The 27500-nt window shown below is 37.8% G+C and overlaps 1 protein-coding gene across 2 annotated transcripts in view; it reads left to right on the forward strand.

Annotated features, from left to right (window-relative positions):
• The window catches only part of LOC106878075 (sushi, von Willebrand factor type A, EGF and pentraxin domain-containing protein 1), a 163008-nt gene that overhangs the window by 110850 nt on the left and 24658 nt on the right, over positions 1–27500 (forward strand). For both annotated transcript variants that reach the window (XR_016241142.1, XM_089349371.1), the window contains exons 11-19: positions 3273–3800; positions 5434–5589; positions 9760–9921; positions 12558–12722; positions 14221–14445; positions 17413–17640; positions 18238–18351; positions 20998–21129; positions 24656–24870. Coding sequence is in view for 1 of the 2 variants with exons in the window: in XM_089349371.1 (XP_089205497.1) it covers positions 3273–3800; positions 5434–5589; positions 9760–9921; positions 12558–12722; positions 14221–14445; positions 17413–17640; positions 18238–18351; positions 20998–21129; positions 24656–24870 (1925 nt within the window). In the remaining variant the exon portion in view is untranslated. The remainder of the gene's footprint in view (positions 1–3272; positions 3801–5433; positions 5590–9759; positions 9922–12557; positions 12723–14220; positions 14446–17412; positions 17641–18237; positions 18352–20997; positions 21130–24655; positions 24871–27500) is intronic.

Genomic DNA, 27500 nt, shown 5'->3' on the forward strand with positions numbered 1-27500 from the left:
CACACATGCTCAAACACATAATGCACACACACACATACACAGACAGACATACATACACACTGACAGCACACACACACACACACTCATGCGCACTGACAGACATACAGAGACAAACATAGACACTCATACACACTTGCACAAGTACACACACACACACACACACACACACACACATGTGCACACACACACTGACAGACGCACACACACACTGACAGACAGACACACATACTCACAGACATATACACAAACATACATAGACACACACACATGCTCAAACACATAATGCACACACGCACACATACACTGACAGGCACACACAGACATACAGAGACAAACATAGACACTCATACACACTTGCACATGCACACACACACACACACACACACACACACACACACACACACAAGTGTTCGTCTACAGTGTTTATTTCTTCTGATGTTGGTCAACCCAAGGTTGAGAAGAGAGGGCAGTGTAGTGGGTTTGAACCCAGAATCATATTTGTTGTGTTTCCCCATATCATGTGTCTCTTAAGATCACAGTTTGTATTCTTGGGATGATTACAGTGTAGTCTGTAGTATCTGTGGGCATTAGGTTGATCATCTTCATAGATCCATACTGATTCTGTTTAAGAATTGCATTGAAATTACATACATGTCTGTGGAATATTCAACTACTTATATGTTAATTCAGAGGAAGGTAATTCAGTTGATGGAACAAATGAATCCACTTTGTCACACACACACAACTTAGCAAAAGAGAATGAAAGAATAAGTACCAGGCTTTAAAAAAATGCATTCAACTAAAAATTTTTCAAAGCAGTGCACTAGCATGGCCACAGTCTAATGGTTGAACAAGTGAAAGTAAAAAGGAAAAAGGAATGTTTATGAGGTTCTTGTCTATTTAGTTTCCCTTTATTCAATCACACTAAGCCAAGTAGGATTTCCTTGACTGCCACACAGAATGTTGCTGCTAGTGACTACAAGGGTTCAGGAAAGAGGAAAAATAGGTGTGGGTTCCCTGCCAGAATGGGAACTGTGTAAAAATAGCAGCAGCTAAGGTTTAAGAAGCTCGTATCAAGGCCATTGGTAAATTTTGAAGAGCATACCATTTCCTGCCAGACTGTATTTAAAATGTCTCTTAACAAATATCAAAGCTTGTTCCTTGAAGTATTTGGTTTAAACATTGAGAAACACTCTGTATCTCATAGCAATTGTTCACAGTCTCTTCAACAGAAAAAGAGTGGAAATAACTTGCACAGATTAACTTCAGACATATGATTAATTATAAATGATGTTAATAGAGCAACATTTATGATAAGGAGTTTTTAGTATTTAGCTTTCAGTTTTGGGAAATATACAATGAGACATTATACAGATGTTTTGACATAACACAGATGTTTGTGTAATCATAAAAAGAAACTTGAATTAGAGAGGTTTGTTTTTAATGGTAGAAGGAGACAAATATATTTTATAATTGCTAATGGGACTTGTTTCAGTTATTGTAGTGGTGGATATCCACTTTAGATGAAAATGGAATAAGAAGAAATTACAATTGAGCCTTTTTAATATTCATTTTCGATGTTTGATGTAGCAAAAACATTCGTCATCATTATCGTCATTGTTGTTCTTATTGTCATCATCATTATTGTCATCATCATCATCAACATCATTGTTATCCTCCTTCTAATCATAATCCTCATTAAAGTCATGTTGGCATGGGTTGGACAGTTTTACAAGATCTTGTGAACTACAGGGCTGTGTTGCACTATAATGTCAGCTTTGGCATGAATTTCATGGCTAGATGTCCTTCCTAATGCCAACCACTTTACTATATCTACTGGGTGCACTTTTTATGTTACTGGCAATTGTGAGATCACCAGGTAAATTGCAAGAAAGAAAAAGGAAAAGAAAAAAACCCTGCCAGCAAAGTAGGAGAGGGAGTATTTGAGAGGAGGAGGCAGCTTTAAACCCAGAGTCAAGAGGGGAAAGTATGCTAGTGGGGACAAGTGCAGGTGTCTAGTTATAGATGACATACATGGTTACCTGGGGCAACAGTACTGCAGTATGACAATATCATATGAAAACAATATCATAGAGCTAGAATATCAGAGAAAAACAGTGTCATAAGATAGCAACGTTGTAGGGAAATGATATTATAGATAAATAATATCATAGTACAATAGTATCATGGGTTAGTAGTTTCACTGAACTACAATATCACAGGATATTATAGTATTATAGGGTTCCATTATCATATTCCAAAAATACCATAAGCCAACGACACATACATATTGATATATTGATACAACACATATTAAGTTATGGGGACGTAAACACACCAGCATCGGTTGTCAAGCGATGTTGGGGGGACAAACACAGACACACAAACATATACACACACATATATATACATATATATGACGGGCTTTTTTCAGTTTCCGTCTACCAAATCCACTCACAAGGCTTTGGTCGGCCCAAAGCTATAGTAGAAGACACTTGCCCAAGGTGCCATGCAGTGGGAATGAACCTGGAACCATGTGGGTTCATTCCCACTGCGTGACACCTTGGGCAAGTGTCTTCTGACATCTCAAAGGTGTTTTTGAAATTGTTTAGTGAGTTGAGAACTACATTGTGTTCTTCAGATGCTGCCATGAAAATTGGTTTCAAATTTAGGCACAAAGCCAGCAAGTTTGTGGGTAGGGGTAAGTTGATTACATTGACCCCAGTGCTCAACTGGTACCTATTTCATTGACCTCAAAAGGATGAAAGGTAAAGTTGTGGAATTTGAACTCAGAATGTGAAGATGGATAAAATGCTAGTGAGTATTTTCCCCAGCAAGTTAATGATTCTGCCAGCCTTATGCTGTCATTAATTTTGATTTCAAATTGTAGCACAGGGCCAGCAATTTTGGTGGGATGGCTAATTCAATTACATTGATTCTAGTGTTCAACTAGCACTTATTTTATCAACCCCTGAAAGAATGAAAGACAAAGTTGACTCTGGCAACATTTGAACTCAGAATTTTGCTTGGCCTGCTAATGAGTCTGCCAGTTCGTTGCCTTATTCTATCATATTAAATCAAGTCAAGGATGAGCAACTTTTTTTCAAGAAGCAGGCCACATAAAAACATGATTAATTATCAGCTGGATCACATTACTAATAAAATTGAAGGTAATTTAACTTTGGGCACATCATTTAGAAAGTCCCATGGGTTGCAGGTTTTTATGACCGATCTAACTTCTCAGCTTAATCTTTTCGTAAATTCTTCCACAGCTGTTCACATTCCTGGTGCTGCTGCCATGGAGGCAATGCTTGAATACTATTACTTCACTGGAGATTGTATGAAGGCACATGACCAAATCCGTGGTATGTTCCATAGCAAGTTAACTGACCATATTGATAAATACTGCAGTAAAGCAGAGTGCAGTGTAGAGGATATTAAGGTAATATGTCATGAAAATCAAGAACGTAAGAGAAGAGATGCAAGCCATACAAAGAGATTTAGATTATATAAACGTGACCAAACAAGTGTTGCTCAAGTCTTAAAGATACGGTTTAAAATTGTTGGTGTAATACAGAAAAACAACATTACAGAAAAGGAACAGTTTAAGCTGCGAAGAATTTTAGGACAAATAAACCTTGAGATAAAGAAACTAGATGGTTTAAATATAACATCTAATGTTAGTAATCTCATTGGTGATCTAAGAGTAGCACAATATTCCAGTGGAAAAATTGAAATTCAGGCAAACTGTGGAGACAAAAATATGGTAACTGTTCAGTCTTCTACAACAAAGATGTGCTGTGAGTATATCTGGTTTTCTACATTGATTCTTCATTCTTTTTATTTCATTATTCATTGTTTACATAAATGTAATCATATACAAATTGTTACTTTTAGTGCTGGCTCTAAATACTATTGAAAATCTGTAGAGATAACTTAAAAAGTGACTGAATTGCACTGCTAACACAAAATGTAGAACACAGTATTAACTTATAATCCACAATATACTTGGTAGTATATTATGGTTTCAAAATGAAAGACAATGTCCCTACCAGCAATTAATACATACATGCCAGTTGCCTGGAATGTGTTTAGCATGTAAATTGGTCTGTCCAATAGTGTTAAACTGCTAAATTTAGTGGTTATTTAAGCTATAAGTTCATTGCTGGTTAATGGTTTGGATGTGGTACTGAAAGAAGAGCAATAACTTCTGAAATGTGCATATACACTCATTACATATCTTCAATCACATTGATTACATTCGTATATGAATCATAACTTGCAGTGCTGGAACTAAATTCTATAGAATATCTGTAAAGATACTTAAAAGTGATATATATATATATATAACATTTTTGGTAGAGTACAGAAAAGTATATCAGCAATGATAATAATAAAGGTTAGTCAGAAGAAATGAAGGAAATGGTCCTTAGTTTATTTATAAATGTAAGTTTTCAAATTTTCCAAGCAAATGGAATGAAATAAAAAAGATAAAAATGCACACTTCTTGTGCATTATCCTCTGTACTATTCATGCACTTTTGGTTACTTTTCCTGATGAGTTGTAGTGCACCTGAATGAGTTCTATCTCACTGACAGATACCCACTTCATGTGAAGGATCATATGAGAAACATAATAAGTTCTTGATATATAATTTATGTATTGCAGCTGTGACTATTTGCTGAAACTGCTTCCTTTTCAGGATTAATGCATTTAACAAAAGGCTTAAACATCCCTACTTCCAGTAATTTTTTCCTCCTAAATCTTGTATAAATGTAACAGGTCATGTACTACTTTAACTGGCTCCATGGTGTGACAGTGTTCCACTGCGGTCTTAGTGGTGGCAGATAAAGTAAACTAAATCAGTGCTTCTCAACCATTTTTTGCCTATGGGCCCCTTTGGTACCTGTTTTATTCTACTGACCTCCATTGACATTCACACTATAGATAAAAGAAAACCTTACTGTATTTTTATAATTGAATATTATTAAGAATTGTATAAAAAGATTAAAATCTTTTGTGTATTGTAAAAGTATAATGAAAATTATTGCTCGTTAATTTTAACAATAAAATCTTACATAGACCCTGGTTGAGAACCACTAAACTAAAAAACATAAGGAAGAGAACTAATTCAGGCTACTAATGAGCAACTAAATAAATTTAACCTCATCATTTTGAGCATAAGATGGTTGATAGATATTCCAGAAGTCTAGGAGTGCCACAAACCTAAGATACTGCATAAAATATTTCTTTAGTTGTAGATTATTATATTTTAAGGAATATATTTCCAGAAACATATTTTCCCCTGGGATACACTTAAATGCCTATGACTATAATCTGCATTGATAACTAACTCCTCAAAATATTGTCTTGTGGTTCCATGCAATCTACCTTTATACTATTTGGTGATACTTCAGTTGCTTATTATTGCAGTGGATTGTCCTGTTGGCCACTTCTATAGAAATAATAGCTGTAAGCCATGTCCTATTGGAGAATATCAAGATAAAGAAGGACAGGAAAGTTGTGTGCAATGCCCTCCAGGGACCAGTACAATAAAAACAAAATCCAAGGTTAGAGATGATTGCCGAGGTATGTCTTTGTGTTGTATTATTATTTGTATATGTGTATACATACATACATACGTACATACACACACACATGCAAGCACACACACACACACACACACACACACATACAGGGGTTGGACAAAATAATGGAAACACCTTAAAATTTAAAACAAATTTATTTTAATATGGGGTAGGACCACCTTTGGCAGTAATTACAGCTTGCATTCTACGAGGTATGGACTCTTGCAAAGTTTGAATTGTTTCCAAAGGAATTTTTGTCCATTCTTCAGCTAAAACAGTCTCCAGTTCTTGTAGTGATGATGGTGGAGGATATCGACTCCTTACTTGATTTTCTAAAATGCACCATAAATGTTCCATAATATTGAGATCTGGGAACTGTGGTGGCCAGATAAGTAAGGTGTTCAACTTCACTAGAATGTTCCTCGTGTCATTCAGTAACAACTTTAGCTGTGTGAATTGGTGCATTATCATCTTGAAAGATTGTGTTTCTCTCCAGAAACAGTTCCGAAACCATAGGATGAATTTGATCAGATAAAATGCTTAAATAGTCTTCACTATTAATTCTGCCATGAAGGGAAATCATTGAGCTGGTGGATTTCCAAGATATAGCACCGCCAAATCATCACAGATCCTCCTCCATGTTTAACAATTGGAAGAAAGCAGTCTGGGTCAAATGCTTCTTTAGGCTGTCTCCACAGGTATACTCAGACAGTAGTCAGAAATAAGGTAAAGGATGACTCGTTTGAGAAAATAACATTCTTCCACTACTCTAGGGATCAATTCTGTATGTTTTTACTCCAATCTAAACGCTTTGCGACACTTGTTTTTGAAAGTAGTGGTTTTCTGATTGCAGCTCTCCTGTAAAATCCAGTTTTGTGCAGCTTCCGGTGAATAGCTTTTGTGGAAACTGGGTTCTCGAGGTGGTCATTAAGCTCTGCAGTAATTTTGGAAGCTGTACTTTTGTGATCCTTTCTAACAATTTGCGTAAGAATCCGACAGTCCCTATCTGAAAGTTTTTGTTTTCTTCAGGAGTTTTGTTTTGACAAGGAGGTTTTCCCTTCTTCCTCAGAGGCTGTCATTACTTTTGAGACAGTACTTCTTGATACACCAAACATTTCAGCTGTTTTCATTACGCTAGCACTTGCCATACGAGCACCAACAATTTGACCTCTTTGAAAGTCCGATAGATCTGTCATTTTAATGAATTTTAATTACCTTTTTCTGATGATATCTGAGAAGAAACAGCAATTTTAGCAAAATATATTAAGCAACACTAATAATAAATCAAAAAACATAAAAATAAACAAGCTTTTGACGATTTTATAGATATTTCAAAATTATGATGCTATGATACTATGTATTTCCATTATTTTGTCCAACCCCTGTAAATATGTAAAATGTTTTCATCATGTTAAAGTGTCAATCTCGACATATTTTCTCTCTCCATTTTTTCTTTCTCTTTCCATTTTGTCCCCCCTCTCATCCCTTTCTGTCAAAGAGTGTAAGCTCAAAACGTCAAAGACTTTTCCATTCTTCCTGAGCGTCAAACTAATACATCTGTTTGTTGTCCTCTCACTTGTTTTATATATATATATATATATATATATCTTGTGTACGAACAGCCATGCTACATGGCAGTGAAACATGGGCTGTGACTGCTGAGGAGATGCATAAGCTCGCAAGGAATGAAGCCAGTATGCTCCGCTGGATGTGTAATGTCAATGTGCATACCCGTCAGAGTGTAAGTATCTTGAGAGAAAAGCTGAACATAAGAAGCATCAGTAGTGATGTGCAAGAGAGACGATTGCGCTGGTTTGGACATGTGGTGAGAATGAATGAGGATAGCTGCGTGAAAAAGTGCCACTCCCTAACAGTTGAGGGAACCCGTGGAAGAGGTAGGCCCAGGAAGACCTGGGCTGAGGTGGTGAGGCAAGACCTTCGAACATTGGGCCTCACTGAAGCGATGACTACTGACCGAGACCTTTGGAAATGTGCTGTGCGTGAGAAGACCCGGCAAGCCAAGTGAGATCGTTGCCAGGGCCCCTGGACTGGCTCTTGTGCGGGTGGCACATAAGATGTACTATCCTGAGCGTGACCATTGCCAGTACCGCCTGACTGGCCTTGTAGGGTTTTCGCACAAAATCGTTGCCAGTGCCCCTGGACTGGCTCTTGTGCAGGTGGCACATAAATGACACCATTTCGAGCGTGGCCGTTTTCGTGCGGGTGACACGTAAAAGCACCCACTACACTCTCTGAGTGGTTGGCGTTAGGAAGGGCATCCAGCTGTAGAAACTCTGCCAAATTAGATTGGAGCCTGGTGTAGCCATCCGGTTGCACCAGTCCTCAGTCAAATCGTCCAACCTATGCTAGCATGGAAAGCGGATGTTAAACGATGATGATGATGATGATGATGATGATGATGTAGTTGAAATTTATAGAAAAATAATAGATGAAGAAAGGTGTATGAACAACAAGCAAGTGTATGAGTTTGATGCTCGGGAAAAATGGATGAAAAGAAGAAGACAAAGAAAATTCTTTTACACATCTTTAATTACAAGTTACAATTGTTTCTGTACCATCTCTATTTGCAATGCCAGTTCATGCAAAAATTCTATATGAAGATTTACATAATGTTTGTGCATGTTTATACATGATTATAGTAAATTGTATGAAAGCAGTTTATATAGAATTTTTTCTGTTAGGTAGCTTCTGTAAGACATTACAATTCTATAGGACTGTTTCTTTTACAGAGTTTCTGTATGAAATTTCACACAGGACAGTTTCTGTCAAGCAGTTTTTATAGAAAAGCTTCTATACAAGAGGTTCTATGGAACAGTTTAAATTAGACAGTTTCTGTGTAAATGTTCAATAGAATCTCTCCTATATGTAGAATATTTTCTATTGTATTCTTTCTGTAGGAGATTTCGATAGACCATTTCTATAATACAGTTTTGATAGGAAAATTTTCAGAGGTTAGTTTCTATGGACCAATTTTTGTAAAATAGGTTTTTTAAGATAGTCTCTATGAAACAGTTTATATAGAACAGTTCCTATAAAATATTTTTTGTAAGAAAAATACTATATGACAGCTTCTATTGGACAGATTTTAGATGGACTAATTCATTTAGACTTTTACCATTAATCTGTTTTTAAATACAATTTCTATCAAATAGTTTTCTTTAAATAACTTCTATGAACTGATGGATCTTCTTTCTTTTTCTGGTAAACGTGTATGATTCTCATGATGTCTGCAACTGACATTAATCTTGACAGATGAGACAGACAAATGTATTCATTACTTGTGAGGGCTAGTCATGAACTTTGGTGTAGCAACCTGCACACTCTTTATGGAGTTGATCAATGTGGCATTGTTCAAAGCACCCTATTCTGGCATAGTACTTTGATTGCCACCCTCACTAGATAGGAGCTGAACTTTCCCTATTATAAGCAAGAGAATTAGATTTGTTTTGAGTTAGGATTTCAAACATTTTCTTACATATTTTATGCTGGGTCTTCCATAAATGCTAGTAATTAATAAACTCTCTCTCTCTCTCTTGTCTACTCTCTGCTACAAGTGACTATAGCAAACATGTTTTATCAATGAAATCTCAGCTTCACATCAGCATGAATACACCTCCAAGCTCAAAGCTAAACTATTAGTAAATTCTTATTTCAAAAGTCTCAAAATGTATTTCTCCACTTTCTCTGAGTTACATCTTCTTTTCATAGTGAATCTAGAGTTTATTGTATCAATCCTTAATAGACAGAAAACCAAGTTAACTTACACAGGTTTTGAAATATAAAATCATTGATTCCTATCTTGTTACTGAAAATTTATAGAGGATGTTTCTCTAGGGTAGTTTGTATAAGACAGTTTAAGTAGGAAAGTTTCTTTAGAATAATTTCAACAGATTAGATTCCATTTGTCATTTTATATAGAACAGCTTCTACTTTTTATTAGAATTTTCTAAAAGAGATTTTCTAAAAGTCCCTTGTATTTTCCTTCTTTTAATGAAATTAAAAGAAGGTCTAATTCTGAATTTCATCTGATGACACAAAATAACTAAAACTGTCAGATTTGGACAAACTTAAAGGATAAATGAGCCTGTTTTTTATTAAAATAATTGTTATTAACCAAACCATTTTCATATCCATTTCTGCTTTCTTTCAGATTTCTGTCGACCAGGCACTTTCTCCAGTAATGGATTTTCTCCCTGCCAACAATGTGAACTTTCCACATATCAAGAGAACTACAATGCTACTTCATGTCATATATGTCCTGGTTCCTCAATAACCACTACATTTGGATCAGCCCACCTCTCAAACTGCAGTAGTAAGTTGTTTTCTTTGCTGCTTGCTAGAGTTAAGACTTGAGGATTTTGCCCAAGAGTCCAACCATATCTCAAAATGTAGTTGTTTGTAGCTTTACATACTTGACACAATACTACAAGCATAAACCACATGATTTAACACCAGCATTTTTATCAGGTCAATATTCCTTTACTTCACATACCACCCATTGTTATATAATGCAGGGTAGCCTTGTATCTCCTCTATAACAAGACACCTGGGCTTGTCTTTCTTATTTCTTTATTGCCCACAAGGGGCTAAACATAGGGGGGACAAACAAGGACAGACAAACGGATTAAGTCGATTAGATCAACTCCAGTGCGTAACTGGTACTTAATTTATAGACCCCAAAAGGATGAAAGGTAAAGTCAACCTCAGCGGAATTTGAACTCAGAACGTAACGGCAGATGAAATACCGCTAAGCATTTCACCCAGCGTGCTAACGTTTCTGCCAGCTTACTGCCTAGGCTTGTCTTTCTATCACACTTCAGCCTCTCAACACCTGGCATTGAACCATCATCCATTCTCCTTTCTATCAAATATGCCCTTCTGCCATTCAGCTGAGGAGGCTTTTACATTTTACTCTTTTTACCTTCTTCCAGTTCTTTTCTTGTCTAGCAAGTTACTTGATGACCTCACCAGTGTCAATGGCAGGAAAAGAAATAAACCAGTATACACTGTACAGTGGTTGGTATTTGGAAGGACATCCAGCTATAGAAACCATGTCAAAGCTAACATTGGGACTTGATGTGGCCCCAGCAGCTCACTGGATTCTGTGAAACCATCCAGCCTATGCTAGTATGGAAAATAGATAGTGATGCTGCTGCTGCTGCTGCTGCTGATGATGATGATGATGATGACAACAAATACAGTAACAATGAAGACGACAACGACAATGATGATAAAGTTTAGAGTTAAGAGTAATTTTCCCTCTGACCTGGGCAGGTGCATAACTATGTAGTTGCTGTATTATTGTTACCCTCAGGGTTCATAGTCATACAAGTCGCATGGTCACCTCACTAGTGCCAGTGTCACAAATAAAGCATACAGTTCACTCCGTAATGTAAATGGTTTTAGGGAGGGCATCCAACCATAGAAACCATGCTAAAGCAGACACTTGGGTCCATTGAATCCTGTCGTACTTTCCGACCCATACCAGAATGGAACCTGGACATTAAATGATGATTAGTCCTTGTCACAAATTCTACCCACTAAATTCCACTTATGTGATCATAGAAGAAGACACGTATCCAAGGTGTTGTGTGGTGGGACCAAATCCAACAACATTTGGTTGTGAAGCAAACTTCCCAATCACACGGTCATACTCTTTTACTCTTTTACTTGTTTCAGTCATTTGACTGTGGCCATGCTGGAGCACCACCTTTAGTCGAGCAAATCGACCCCAGGGCTTATTCTTTGTAAGCCTAATACTTATTCTATCAGTCTCTTTTGCCAAACCACTAAGTGACGGGGACATAAGTACACCAGCATCGGTTGTCAAGCAATGCTAGGGGGACAAACACAGACACACAAACACACACACACACACACACACACATATATATATACATATATATGACGGGCTTCTTTCAGTTTCCGTCTACCAAATCCACTCACAAGGCTTTGGTCGGCCCGAGGCTATAGTAGAAGACACTTGCCCAAGATGCCACACAGTGGGACTGAACCCCGAACCATGTGGTTAGTAAGCAAGCTACTTACCACACAGCCGCTCCTGTGCCTATATTCATGTTCATGTTCATTTCTTGTCAATTGTCTGTCACTTTGATATTTGTTTGTCAACTAATAAAGTCGAGAGTTTTGCCTAAGGGAACAAAATGGAGAAGACAAGGAAAACTAGAAAATAAGGAACTTCACTGTATTCTTCATCATTTTACCATTGGTATAAGGAAGGGCACTGAGCTGTAGAAACCATGCCCAAACAAATATGGAGCCCAGGCAGCTCCTCAGTTAGCCAGCTCCTGTCAAACTGTCCAACCCATGCCAACATGGAAAACAGACGTTAAATGATGATGATGATGATTGTTATTAGGAACCACTGTTACTACGTCTATGTATCTATGTATCTATGTATAAGTATATTTGTGTGTGCTTACGTATGAATTTGTGACTTAGTTGCCATATCTATGTATGAATTGTGAATGTATGTGTGTATATGTATGAATGTATGAGTGCATGTACATATGCTTCTGTATGTATATATCTATATGTTAAAGTGAATGGCTGTGTGTATGTACATGTTTACCTATGTCTCTCTGTGTAAGTATGTATGCCTGTGCACATGCCTGTATATGCTTGTGTATGTATCTATGTATGTAACTACATGTGTGGTGCGTGTGTATGAAACTTTATTAAGCTGATATGTGTGTGTGTGTGTGTGTGTGTGTGTGTGTGTGCATGTGTGTGCATGCATGTGTGTGTGTGGATGTGTGTGTGCATGTATGTGTGTGTGCATGTGCATGTGTCTGTGTGCATGCATGTAGGTATGTGTGTGTGTGTGTGTATGCATGTGTGGATGCATGTGTGTGTGTGCGTTAGTTTGCCTGAATATTTCCAGTAAATAACTTAAAAGAAACACCATATCATTTCCCTCCCAATCAGCACCTTGCTCTCCTGGCAGTTATAATAGCAAAACAGGGTTGGAACCTTGTATACTGTGTCCAAAATATACTTACCAACCAAACAAGAAATCAAAAGTATGCTTCCTATGTCCATCAAATAGCAAGAGTGTACAACTGGGAGCAAAATCAATCCATCAATGTTTATGTAAGTAACTTTATTTTCCCTCTTCAACCCTTTTGTTATCACCTTTCTGTAGAAATAGATGGCCTTCGTTTCAATTAATTTTGAAAATGACAAAAAATTTAATAAAACCTCTTACCTATTATTAAGCTGGTGTTTGGAACATAAATTAACATGAAATTTTAGATGGAGGGTTTTAATTAACATCACCTTTAAAATAGAAAGTTTGTATCGCCTCCCCGGCACTACGTCGCCTCCCTGGCATTTGTGCCAGTGGCACGTGAAAAGACATTCGAGCGAGATCATTGCCAGTGCCCCTGGACTGGCTCTTGTGCAGGTGGCATGTAAAATACACCATTTCGAGTGTGGCCGTTGCCAGTACCGCCTGACTGGTCCTCGTGCCAGTGGCACGTAAAAGCACCCACTACACTCTCAGAGTGGTTGGCATTAGGAAGGGCATCCAGCTGTAGAAACTCTGCCAAATCAGATTGGAGCCTGGTGTCGCCTCCTGGTCCACCAGTCCTCAGTCAAGTCGTCCAACCCATGCTAGCATGGAAAGCAGACGTTAAACGACGATGATGACGATGATGATGTATCATAGAAATGTAAATAATGCCTTTTGAAATGTAATTAAAGTAAGTTTAACACTTTTATACAGGGGCGAACTGAGAGTATTTAAGGGCCTTCAGGCATAACTGTTTACCAGGCCCCTTTGAAGGTGTGCTTTAGTAGAGTTAACATATAGAGCGAGGGTGCCTTAGAGTTCCAGGCCCTTGGGCAGTGCCTGATTGACCGACAGCTCAGTCCGCCCTGCTTTTATAACTAAAATGGCTCTTCCACAATGTAATTGCTTATATTTTATTTCTATCTGAGTGAAGACACACGGCTTAGTAGTAATGGTATTTGGTTGATAATCATAAGGTTGTTAGTTTGATACCTGGTGGTGTATTGTTGTGTCCTTGAGCAAGACACTTTATTTCATGTTGCTACAATCCACTCAGCTAGCAAAAAATGAGTTGCACCTGTAATTCAAAGGGCCAGCTTTGTCACATTCTGTGCCATGCTGAATCGCCCTGAGAACTACGTTAAGGGTATGTGGAATACTCAGCAACTTGCAAGTTAATTTCATGATCAGGTTATTCTGTTGATCTGATCAACTGGAACATTTGTTATTGTAACCAATTGCATGCCAGTTATTTCTATCAGAAAATCTAAAAAAGAATGACTTTAGTTATCCAAGTTTTGCTTCATCAAAGATTTGTCATTGTGTATCTTACGTAATATCTTTATGTATTTGCCATTCCAAAACACACAAAGAGTGTTAACTTTTCTTAAAAATTTATCTTATGGTGCCAGTAAAATAAACAATCTCTGTGTGTTTTTGAGTGACTAACATATGTCTTTCATACTGCAATTGTTTTAGTTTCAATAGAGCCACAGATGTAATCATTTGCCTGGTAAGTATACCTCCGAAATATCCTTATGCATATCCTTGCTTCAATTTTTTTAAAAAACTCTACAGATAAAGACCACTGTAAAAAATCAGGATCATCCTCATCTGTATGTGAGAACAATGGCATTTGTCACAATAACTATGACAATTTCACCTGTGAATGCTCGGATGGATATGAAGGTAAACAATGTGAAACAAATATTGATGAATGTTTGAAGAACAAATGTTATAATGGAGGAACCTGCTATGATGGAATCTTCAGATTTACTTGTAAATGTCGTCCAGGATACACAGGTATGTAAATTAGGTTTTAACCCTTTCATTATCGTATTTATTTTGAAATGCTCTGTGCTTCTTTCAATTAATTTTAAACATAACAAAGAATTTAGTAAAATAACTTTGTTATCATTCAGCTAGTGTTTGGAACATAAATTGTGACTAAGGTTTGGTGGAAGATTTTAATTCAAAACTTATGAAAACAAGACATTTGTACTACAGAGCCAGAGGCGGTTTCAGACAGGTTGGTATCAAAAGGGTTTAAAATATCATGGTGACTTTAACCCCTTTGTTATCATATTTCTGTTGAGATGCTCTGTGTGTCTTTCACTTAATTTTAGATATAACAAAGAATTTAGTAAAATAACTTAGTTATCATTAAGCTAGTGTTAGGAACATAAATTGTGATTAAGGTTTGGTGGAAGATTTTAATTCAAAACTTATGAAAACAAGACATTTGTACTACAAAGCCAGAGGTGGTTTCAGCCAGGTTGGTTTCATTTATTTTTAATGTCTACTGGGAGCAATGAACCAATGAAAGAAAGAACAAAGTCTCTCTCTCAAACTACACACTGACACACCATCCAACTCATGGAACATGGGCATGAAATGATGATGATGATGATGATGATGATGATGATGATGATGATGATATACATATGTGTGTATGTATGCATATGTTTGTGTAAGTATGTATGTTTGTATGTATGTATATATGTATGCATGTATGTATGTATGTATGTATGTATGTATGTATGTATGCATGTATGTATGTATGTATGTATGAATGTTTTTATATTTGTATTGTCACTCATCATCATCATTGTTTAACGTCGGCTTTCCATGCTAGCATGGGTTGGACGATTTGACTGAGGACTGGCAAGCCAGATGGCTACACAAGGCTCCAATCTGATTTGGCAGAGTTTCTACAGCTGGATGCCCTTCCTAACGCCAACCACTCCAAGAGTGTAGTAGGTGCTTTTACGTGCCACCGGTACGAGGACCAGTCACACAGTACTGGCGATGGCCACGCTCAAAATGGTGTATTTTACGTGCCACCTGCACGGGAGCCAGTCCAGCGGCATTGGCAAAGACCTCGCCCGCTATGGATGGCAAAAATCACTTCATCAAATGGAAATGCCTTGTGGTGTTTCAAACTATCACAGTTGCCTCCCTTTGCACCTAGTCAATGTTACATTTTATCTTCCTTTGAGATTGATAAAATAAGTAGTACTATTCAAAGTATTGGGAGAAGGGTCAATCAATATGATCAACCAAACAAAAAAAAAATCCTTTGAAGACAATGCCTTAGCATAGCCACAATCCAATGAATAGAACCAGCAAAAGAATGGAAGAATAAAGTTAACAACTTGGCTGATTAACTTGATCCATTAATCAACTTAATAACACCAAATGGGCCGTGGGTGACTTTACAAGAGTTTGATTCTGCTGCAAGCATCCAGGTCAGGTCTACAATAATCTTCTTCCTTCCCCCAACCCAATATTCACATCACCGTTTAACATTTGCTTTTCCATGCTTGTGCGGATTACATCAAATTTGTTGAGACAGATTTTCGACAGCTGGATACCCTTCCTGTCACCAACCCTTACCTGTTTCCAAGCAAGGTAATGTTTTCTCATGACCAGACATGTTTTTCACAGAAGACTGGAAAAAAAACCAACGCTGTCTGTCTGATGGTGATGCTCTGTACGCATGCACACACACACACACACACACACACACACACACACACACACAACTGTATCTATATCTATCTGTCTGTCTGTCTGTCTGTCTATCTACCTTTCTATCTATCTGTCTGTCTGTCTATCTATCTATCTGTCTGTTTGTCTGTCCGTCCGTCCATCCGTCTCCGTCCGTCTGTCTGTCTGTCTGTCTGTCCGTCCATCCGTCCATCCGTCCGTCCGTCCGTCTGTCTGTCTGTCTGTCCGTCTGTCTGTCTATCTATCTATTACCTGTGTGTTAGTGTGTGTACATATTTGTGTGTATGCATGTGTGTATGTGTGTGTGTGAGTGTGATCAATTCATAGAAGGTATTTGAGCATTGGACAGTATGTATTGCAGTATTTGTTTCAGTTCACTGCATTCTGAGTTCAAATCCTGCTGAAGTCTGCTTTTCTTCCCATCCTTCAGGATTGTATTCAGATCCCTCTCTCTTCCTCTCTCTCTCTCTCTCTCCATCTGTCACATTCTGGATGTTCTCGGTTAAGGGTAAGAGAGCAAAGATAGTATCTGTATCTCCTCACAAAGCTTTACTTGGCTCAGGGCTATAGAAGAAAACATTTGTCCCGGGTGCCATGCAGTAGAATTGAACTCAATACCACATAGTTGGGAAGCAAGCTTCTTGACCACACAACCATGGTTCTGTTTAAAAAGTGAAGCTTACCACACCTAGGTTTCCCAAGTGGTAACTCATCTAAGTAAAATAACTTAGTAATTATTAAGTTAGCATTAGGAACATAAATTGTGACTAAAGTTTTGGTGGAAGATCTTAATTCAAAACTTATGATTCTATGTAATATGACCATAGACATAGCCCTGAAAAGGCTTTTGGTAAGGAATTTCAACCATGTTTCGTGGTCTGCTACCACAACAGCTCCTTTATAGGATCCAGTTAGCTCAAGACATCATCAGGAGGAACCACGTCCGGTTTCGGCCCCTACTCCTCTACCGTTTTGACGTGGCGGGGCCACCCCTTTTCGGAGGTGTCTTCAGCTCTGGTGTTGGGTGCATGTCTTCTTTCACTGTTTGTGACTGTTCTAATTCAACTGTGGAATGTCCCTCGCTATGGTTATTTTCCAGGAGGTTCTGGCCACACGTCTTACGGTTCATCAACCCGCGTTGTTGAATTACTTTCTTCCGACATACCTTTCTCTTCTAATAACAATAATTGGGATTGATTAAGTAACGCAATCAATTACTTATTTATTCAATTTTACTCTTGTTTGCTCCCGTTTCATCAGGTCATCAGTGTGAAGAGGAGATCAATGAGTGTGATACTTCTCCTTGTAAAAATAATGGATCATGTGAAGATCAATTGAATGGTTTCAAGTGTTATTGTCCACAACAGTTCAGTGGTAAATATTGTGAGACTGAATTTAGTTACTGTCATTCTTCTCCTTGTTCCCATCATGGTGTCTGTGAACATCTGGGATATACTTTCCGCTGTCATTGTGATCCTGGATTTACTGGTGAGTATATCATTTGCCTTATAATACCTTTATTCTATGTTAAATGTATATCTAGTTATATCTAGCTATCTTTATGCATATATGTGTGTATATACATGTATATATATGTATGTATATATATTTTTATATGTGCTGGTGGCACGTGAACAAAACATTCAAGTGAGGTTGTTGCCAGTGCCACTGGACTGACTCCTGTGCAGGTGGCACATATAAAACACCTTTTGAGTGTGGCTGTTGCCAGTACCATCAGACTGGCCCTCATGCCAGTGGTGCGTAAAAGCACCCACTACACTCTCAGAGTGGTTGGCGTTAGGAAGGGCATCCAGCTGTAGAAACCCTGCCAGATCAGATTGGAGCATGGTGCAGCCTTCTGGCTGGCCAGTCCTCAGTCAAATCTTCCAACCCATGCTAGCATGGAAAGCAGACGTTAAACGATGATGATGATGATGATGATATATATTTTTATATATATATTTCACTGTCACTTTGATGGCATGCACTGCTCTCTCACTTAATAATAATAATAATAATAATAATAATAATAATGAAACAGAAATGAAGATTTTGATGGATTGTTCTTTATGTATCCGTTATTAGGCAGACATTGTAATCAGATAATTGACCAATGTAGATCTCATCAGTGTTTGAATGGTGGTTCCTGCAAGAATTCATTAAACTTTCCAGTCTGCGACTGTTTGCCTGGTTTCACTGGTAAGATAACATTTTATCATTTAAATGAGAAGATACGCAGCCACAGACATTTTCTCTCTCTCTCTCCCTCTCACATACACTCTTTCACAATTTCTTGCACTTTCTCTTTTTCTCCTCTCTCCTCTCTTTCACCTGAGTTTTTCTCCTCTTTTCTCCTTTCCCTCTTCCTCCCTTCTCTATGTCACTCTAACTCTTACAAAATCTATTATATTCTCTCTCTCTCTCTCTCTCATGCACATATATGAACAGACAACCACACACACACACATACATGTGCACATGTAAATACTCATACTCATACACATAAATCTACATGGAAGTATACATATATGCTCACACACACACACACACACACACACACACACACATATATATATATATATATATATATATATGCAGGGTGCGGTGGATAAATTGTGTCTATATTACACAAAAAGTAAAATAACATTGACATCTCATTTTAACAGATATATTTACCAAAATTACATAAAAATATCTTGAAATATTAAAGAGAAAATTTGTTTTAAAAATCGCCATTGGCTTCAACCACGGCCTCCAAACAACTTTGGAATCTCCTGCAACTCTTCAGGACAGTGTCCTTGTTTAAGTTGGATCACCTATACATCATCCTCATGAAGACACTGATCGCCTATACATCAAGGGAGCAAATGGAGGAAGGAGACTGATAAGTGTGGAAGACTGCGTGCATATCAAACTTGAGAGCTTAATGAGATACCTAGCCCAAAGTAAGGAAACCTTGCTAGTGACAGTTAGGAACACGGGAGTATTGAGAGCAGAGAAAATAGGAAAACAAAGGATGAAGTACAAAAAGAACATGTAGAAGAATTACGCAAGAAGAGACTATGCAATCAATTCCATGTAGCCACAACAGAAGTTTCTGTAAAAAATAGTTGAGCCTGGCTGATGAAAGGAACCCTGAAAAAAGAGACTGAGAGTACTATATTGGCAGCACAGGACCAAGCTCTGGCCACAAACTGCAGGGTCAAACTGAGGAATGAGTAAGTGTTTCCACTGAGCTGAATGTGCAATAGAGTGGATGAAACCATTGCCCATATTACGAATGAATGCCCTAGACCTGCCCAAAACCATTACAAGTTGTAGCGACATGACCAGGTAGTGAAAGGGCTACATTGGAAACTGTGCGAAAAAGTGAGGGCTAGAGAGACTAGCAAAATCCTCTGGGATTTCCCAATCCAAACATATCAAGTGCTAGAGCATAACAGACTGGACCTGGTGGTGGTGGTGGTCAAGGTGTACCACATATGCTATATAATTGATGTTGCATGCCCTTTTGACCCACGAATAGTCAAGAACGAAGGCAAAAAGATAGATACAACCCTCTAAGTGTGAAATGGCCCAGCTGTGGAAAATGAAGAAGGTGAAGATAGTGTCAGTTATTGTTGAGTCCTTGGGAACAGTATGAGAAGGCATCAAGGAAATTGGAATAGAGAGCCCAGTAGAACTGTTACAAAAGGTTTGCCTCCTTGGCACAGCCAGAATAATCAGGAAAGTATTAGATTACTGAAAAGAACAAATGGCATGGTACTGTAGGCTGTAGGTAGTAAGACCATTATGCATGCAAGACTCCAGGAGCTCCAACAAAACCTGTGTTAAAGAGAAGATAATAATTATAATAATGATAATAATAACGATAATAATAAAATTGGAACTGTTATCATATGTATATTTTGTCTTGATGTAAAAGATGAGTTACAGCAAATATTCTCTACCACAGATTTGCTTGTCAGTTGAGCATGTCCCTTGGTAACTGTGCATCTCTGATCATGAGCAGAAGTAGTGGGGGAGCATCATAGCCATGTGTTGAGTGGAATTCTTTGGGATTTGAATAATTTACCTCTGGAAACATGGGTGTTTCGTTCAACATCCTTAAACAACTCTTATTCAGAAGAAAATTTTAATTGGGTCCCCCCACTGCAAAGTCATGCACTGTTTATCTTGATATAAGATCTCCATTCTGTGCACATATGGTTGTGAAGCATGTGCCTAGTGTACCCTTATCAGACAGGTAATCATGATGGGTAACTTGTCACCTTGATGGCATGCACTGCTCTCTGATTCAATAATAATAATAATAATAATAATAATAACAGCAACAACAAGGTATAAGACAATGACCAGGCCACAATCATCTGAGATATGCTGGTTCAAACTATCAGATAAATAAAAGCTAATCACCCAGACAAAAAAGAAACGTCTGCTTACTGATAGACATTGCAATTATAATAATAATAATGTTTGTCCATCATTGTCAATGATACCCAAGGATATCACATGTAAAAAGAAGATGTGTCACAGTGCATCTGGCTGTAGTCAATCAAGCTGATGCATACTTAGAAGGTTCTGCTGCAGGTTGGGCACTGGCTGTCTGCTGGCAATGAAGGTGAGGAGTTGGTTCTGGACTTGTGCAACTCGCATTTTCTTTGTGCTCCTGTGATCCTGTTCTGTTTGTGGGAGGTGGCATATACAAACATACAAATACACACACACACACACACACTACTCAATCATATACACAAACATACACACATATAGAATATGGAAAGAGCGATTGAGAAAGTTTTATGAATAATGTTTGCAAAATGTAATATTTGTCTTCTATTTCAGGACAAAAATGTGAAAACGAGGTTGATGAATGTAAGTTTCAGAGGTGTAAACATGGTGGACAATGTATTGACCTATTCAATGACTATCATTGTTCCTGTATTGATGGATACGCTGGCAAGAACTGTCAACAAGGTGAGTTGTTTATATATATATATATTGGGAGAATTCACGAAAAACAACAAACAAATACAGGTGGTGTAAACAACAAATGGATGTATTAATATAACGAGAAAGTCTTTAACGTTTCGAGCCTACGCTCTTCAATAGAAAGGTACACAGAAAGAAACAAGGAGAGAAAAAAAAAGCAAATATGTGTAGTGGTCAGCAATCTATCATGGCGAATGCCGGACAGAAGGGTCACACACACACACACACACACACACATGTGTATGAGTGTGTGTGTGTGTGTGTGTATGCATGTGTGTGTATGTGTGTGTGTGTGTGTGTGTGTGCATTTTCTGCAATAAATTGAGTAGCAGTGTTGAGTGACAATTCTGTAAATAATGATAATATTTATAAGCTTAAAGCTTATAAGCAATCACCATGTCGTGACTAAAGAAAAGAGTCTCTTATAGAGATATGGGTTTGAGTCTCATGTGTACAGAAAACCCACTTTTTTCCATTGAGGGCTTATATACCTCAATACTAAACTATTTTCTTTAGTCAATACATGATGATCACTTATAAGCTTTAAGCTTAAAAATATCATTGGCCTGTGAAAAACCACATTCGAGTGTGGTCGTTGCCAGTACCGCCAGACTGGCCCTCATGCTGGTGGCATGTAAAAGCACCCACTACACTCTCGGAGTGGTTGGCGTTAGGAAGGGCATCCAGCTGTAGAAACTTTGCCAGATCAGATTGGAGCCTGGTGTAGCCTTCTGGCTCGCCAGTCCTCAGTCAAACCATCCAACCCATGCCAACATGAAAAGCGGACGTTAAACGAAGACAATGATGATGATGATGATGATGATGATGATGATATATGTATATATATATATATATATACAAGATGAAGTGAATAAACTGTTGTCTAAATTACACAAAAATGAAAATAATACTGACATCCCATTTTAATAAATATATTAACCAAAATTACATGTAAATATCTTGAAATACTAAAGAGTAAATTTATTCAATAAAATCCCAGATGACTTGGGAATCTTCTGCAAGTTTTCTGGACGGTCTCCTTGTTTGGTGAATACTGTCATAATCCTTGCCTTCAGTTCATCTTTGGTGTTACAATGTGTTTTGTTGGTCTCTCATTCAACTGCACCCCACACATAATACTCAAGAGGGCTGCAAGCAGTACAGCATGTCGTTTCCAAATTTCCGGCAGAGTGAATTGAGACATGGTGCTGTTTTTCTCACAGACGGTGCCCAACTCACCCTACCGTGTTGTGTAGTTGATAAAATCAAAAACAATGTGCATGCATGAAATAAAAAATATAAAAGGGTGACAATTTACCCATCGCATCCTGCATATACATTTATATATATATATATATATATATATATATATATATATATATATATATATATATATATTGTTTGTTTATTTCACCGTTTCGTTTTCCTGTCTTGTTTTCCGTCCGCCACTACCCTCCACGAAAACAATTTAATTTGTGTTCGTGGGAAGAACCATTTTAACAATGCGTACTGCCTTAATTCTTTGAAACATCGGAGTTTTAATGGTGGCAGCTGATGAAGGGGATGTTTCTATGTGGCCTGCTTGTTTGTTGCACCTTGTTTACCATTTTGTCCATGTTCTTTTGCCACGTCATGTGCCCAGTTATGTATCTATATGTACATGTAGATGAACGTATATACATACACGTAGATATATATGCATATACTCATATATTGTTTATATATATTAATATATATATACATATCATTATCATCAGCAGCAGCACCATTTAACGTCTGTTTTCTATGTTGGCATGGGTTGGACAGTTTGACCAGAGCTGGCAAGCCAGAGAGCTGCACCAGGTTCCAGTCTGATTTGGCTTGGTTTCTAGGGTAGGATGCTTTTCGCAACACCAACCACTTTACAGCATGTGCAAGGTGCTTTTAATGTTGCACCAGCATGAGCATTTTTATGCAACACCAGCATGAGTGCTTATATTGAATCAGCATAGGACACTTGAGGGCCAATCCTCTTCACCAGGGCATGCAGACTTGATACTTCTACTGTGGAGGACAGGCTTCTTGAGTACAGCAAGGTTCCAGGTATCTCGATCTCTTGTTATCTCATCCAAAAGGGGTGTGTGTAGACTCTTGTGAAGGTAGCATTGTCAGTTGTGAGTTCCAGGTGAGTATGGTGGTGACCTATCAATGATACTTCATTTGATGTTGGGGATGTCATTCTTATGGTCATTGAGTCTCCAGATAAAATAAGGGGTGAAGTTTTCTCTATCCCTGCACCTGAAGGAGTGTATATGCTGTGTAAATTTTCCTTGAAGTTATTGGTTGTCATGCCTGTATAGTGTCTTGTTATGCCATCGGATGGTGTGAAGGATCTCTATTAGATCACAGCCATTGTGAAACAGAATCCTCCCAGTAGATGTTGGCAAGACTTTTGAAGTTACAAGTTGAGGAGTATATTGGAGGCTGTGTAGGTATGTGTTTGCAGCTATTATAGTAGTAGTAGTAAGTACTACTACTACTACTACTACTACTACTACTACTACTAATAATAATAATAATAATAATAACGATAATCCTTTCTACTATAAGCACAGGGCCTGAAATTTTGGGGGAGAGAGATAAGTTGATTGCATCGACCCCAGAGCTTGACGGGTACTTCTTTTATCATCCTGAAAGGATGAAAGGCAAAGTTGATTTTGGTGAAATTTGAACTCAGAACACACAGGAGGATAAAATACTGTTATGCATTTTGCCCAGTGTGCTAGTGATTCTGCCAACTCACTGCTTTAATAATAATAACAATGATAATAATTATTATTATATGAAAACTCACAGCTTATTTTGTTGGTTATGATGGAAAGTGTCAGCTGTCCACAGCCAGCAGTCTAAGGTGACACTTATTTACTGGTCATGTTTCAAAAACCCTGCAAAAAATTCTTGCAGTTCCAAGCAATGTTGATTTTTGTAGGTGTTCTACCTTCACACTTGAAACCCATCTTTTCCAGCCATGTTGGTAGTTGAGTGCTGATACTTCCAAGTGCACCAATTACTATTGGTATCATGTCTACTCTCTTCATTGTCCACAACCTTTGTATTTCCCACTTTAAATTATCCTAATTGTTTATAATTTCTTCTTTCACATTGATCCTTGATAGTGTAGTTAGGTGATGCAACTGTGAAGCACCATTGACATTGCTATACATAAACAGAGAAAATTCACATGCGTACACATATGTACATCTAATGGTATGGAACAGAAGTGATAAAATAAGCAGTGGGGACAAAGCCCTAATCATCATCATCATTACAGAAATTGCAGCTGTTATATTCTAATTTTGAGCATAGCGCTCATTTCTATTTGACTTATAAAATATCACACTTCATTAAATCATCATTCTATAATGGTAGACTAATTGCAAAGAAAATAAATATCAGTGAACTCATTTCACATTCATGTGTCAATATAATTTTCTCATTAGAAAGAATTCATTAATTATATTATTCCTTTCAGAGGTCAGCCCCAATTTTGATCTGGTGTTTAAACATGAAGCCATAACAAATTATGTTCAGGTTTGGTTTTTCCCTAATCCCGAAGAGATCACCATCACTTTTTGGATGAGAACTTCGGATGTTTCTAGTTTGGGAACAATGGTTTCCTACAAGAAGGAAAGCAACGATATCTTCAACCCTGATAACTTTGCACTTTATGACTATGGAAGTTTGCAGGTAAAGTCAGTTTATTTTATGGTTTTAGACGTTTGCTTTTAAAATGTTATTCCTTTTATTATTATTATATCTCTTCACAAGAAGACACGACAACTTTGTTTTAGCAAGAAAACTCCTCTTTGAAATAAGCTTAGTAAAGATCAGAGAAGAAGAAGAAGAGGAAGAAGAAGAGAGGGAGAGAGAAAGAGAGAGAGTATTTGCAATGGAAAGTGGGGTAAAAGAACACTGGAAAGAAAAAAAAAATGAAAGGAAGATAGTCTTTTTTTTGTGGGTGTTTGAGTGGATTTGGTAGACAGAAGCGAGGTCCATACATAGCTGCATGGCATGAAGTTTACCTTCCAGCCAAATGGTTCTGTATTCAATTCCACTGTGTGACACTTTGGGTAAGTGTCTTCTATGGCTCTTTGCTGACCGAAGTCTTGTGAGTAAGTGGATTTCATAGATGGAAACTGAAAGAAGCCCATCATGTATGTGTGTGCGTGTGTATGCATATTTGTGCATGTGTGTGTGCGTGCATGTGTGTGTGTGTGTGTGTGTGTGCATGTGCATGTGTGTGCGTGTGTGTGTCTGTATGTGTGTGTGTGTGTGTGTGTTACTGTCTCCTTGCCTTGACATCATATGATTGTTGTAAACAAAGGTCCCTGTTATTCGTTCCTAACCTTCCATGGAAACATTTCTGGTAATTTGAGAATTTTACCTTCTGTGGAAAACAGGTGAGGGTTGGTGATAGAAAAGGCATCCAGCCATAAAAATATCTACCACAACAGAATTCCATCTGAGCCACGCAAGCATGGAAAAGTAGATGTAAAAATGATGGGGATGATGATGATGATGTTACTTGCAGAGGGAGGAAAGGTATTACTTAGAGAATTTCTAGGGAAATATGGTGAGATAGCCTTTTATACAGAGAAAGATACATAGTATAGTTTATTCTAATAGAGTACCCACATTTAAGTGGGGATAGATATTATCTCTTGGTATCAATACTGCTTCTGTCTCTAATGTATATTCTTTAACAAGCTAACTGGCTAATCACGACACCAGCACCTGTTCTGGCACTGTCAATCTATATATCGGTGGCAGGGAGATGAATCACTGTTACCTCTAGTGGTCAAATGTCCATCATTACACTAGTGTAGTGAGGGGTGGTCCACCTCGGGTGACACCTTTCATCCTGTTGTTGGCTATTGCTGTAGGTAATATGTGTTTTTGTGGAGACCAGGGGCAGCAAACAGAAGGGCCATCCCAGGCAACACACACTCTAGCTATGCCAGTGCATCATTGACAAAACCAAACAAGGTTGAAATTATGTCATCTGGTGGTCTCAGTACTGGAGATAGTGGGGATTTGTCTCTCTGCTAGTGATATAAACAAGAATGTATTTTGCACCAAAATACTAATATGAATGTTTCTCTCATGGTAACTACAGAAGTATAGTTTGTTCAAATAGGACATCCATAGTGAAGTGAGGATAAATATTACTTCTTGATAATTAATACTGATGAAGAAAAGAAATGATACTGTGTAGAGGAGGGAGTTGGAATGGAGGAAGTGATGAACTACAGAGGAAAGAATTCAGTCAAAGTGTGTAACCATGAGGAATAATGTGAAAGTATTTGGGGAAACAACATGTTCCCATAGCCTGGTGTAACAATATAATGTTTCACTGAACAAAAACATACATTGAAATGGATTCCTTCCTCTTTCCTTTTCTGCTTCCTTCTTCCATTTTTTAAAACAAAATATGTATTTTTATATTTGTATGGATTTGGAATTTGTAGGTGTATGTCTTTGTGTAAAAGTATGCTTGTGTGAGATTTTATGTCTTCATAGATATGTGCATGAATTAGTGTGTGTATTTGTGCATGTATATATTTGAGTGTGTGTGTGTGTGTGTGATTTTGTGTATGCTTGTTTTAATTTGTATAGGTATTTGTATATGTGTTAGTGTGTTAGTGTATATGTGTTAGATGTACGTGTTAGCGTGTCTATATGTGCCTATGTGTAGTTGAGTGTTGTGTAGGGAGATGAGGGGTGAATATGCGGTTGTGTGTATGGGAGAGAGTGAAAAAAGAGACTGATAGACAGACAGAGAGAGACAGGGAGAGAAGGAATAGATAAAAGTCTTAACACAATGACAAAAATGTATAAAGGGTAGGTATGAAGATGGAGGTTGTATGGAGGGGAGGTTTGGAGGTTCATAGGAAAGGGGTTATCAAATAGATGGCAGGATGGCAGAGAAGAGTGGGGTGGGCAAAAAGCAGGCAGATGGGTGAAGGATCTGGAAACAAAGGGACTTAAACATGATAACAAAATCAACTGCAGCGAGGTGGTGAAGGGGAAGTGCCACTAGGATCGGTCAGAACAATGAATTATTTAGTGAAAGTTCATAGGAGAAAGTTAAAAGGTTTGGTAAGGAACTGTGGAATGTTAGGATTGGTAGAGACTGTGTTGGGAGGTGGGAGCACTGCCACTTCCACCATTATTCACCAATATCTACAAAGCATAGGTGCCATATTTACAAGAACTGAGAGTATGTCTATAACTACATGTTTACAAATACACATAATGCATACATTCATACATAAACATACACATACAGAAAGAGGCATATGTGTAGTGACCTAGCA

Source organism: Octopus bimaculoides, chromosome 1, assembly GCF_046866305.1.
Source record: "Octopus bimaculoides isolate indiv1 chromosome 1, ASM4686630v1, whole genome shotgun sequence".
In the NCBI taxonomy this organism is placed as follows: domain Eukaryota; kingdom Metazoa; phylum Mollusca; class Cephalopoda; order Octopoda; family Octopodidae; genus Octopus; species Octopus bimaculoides.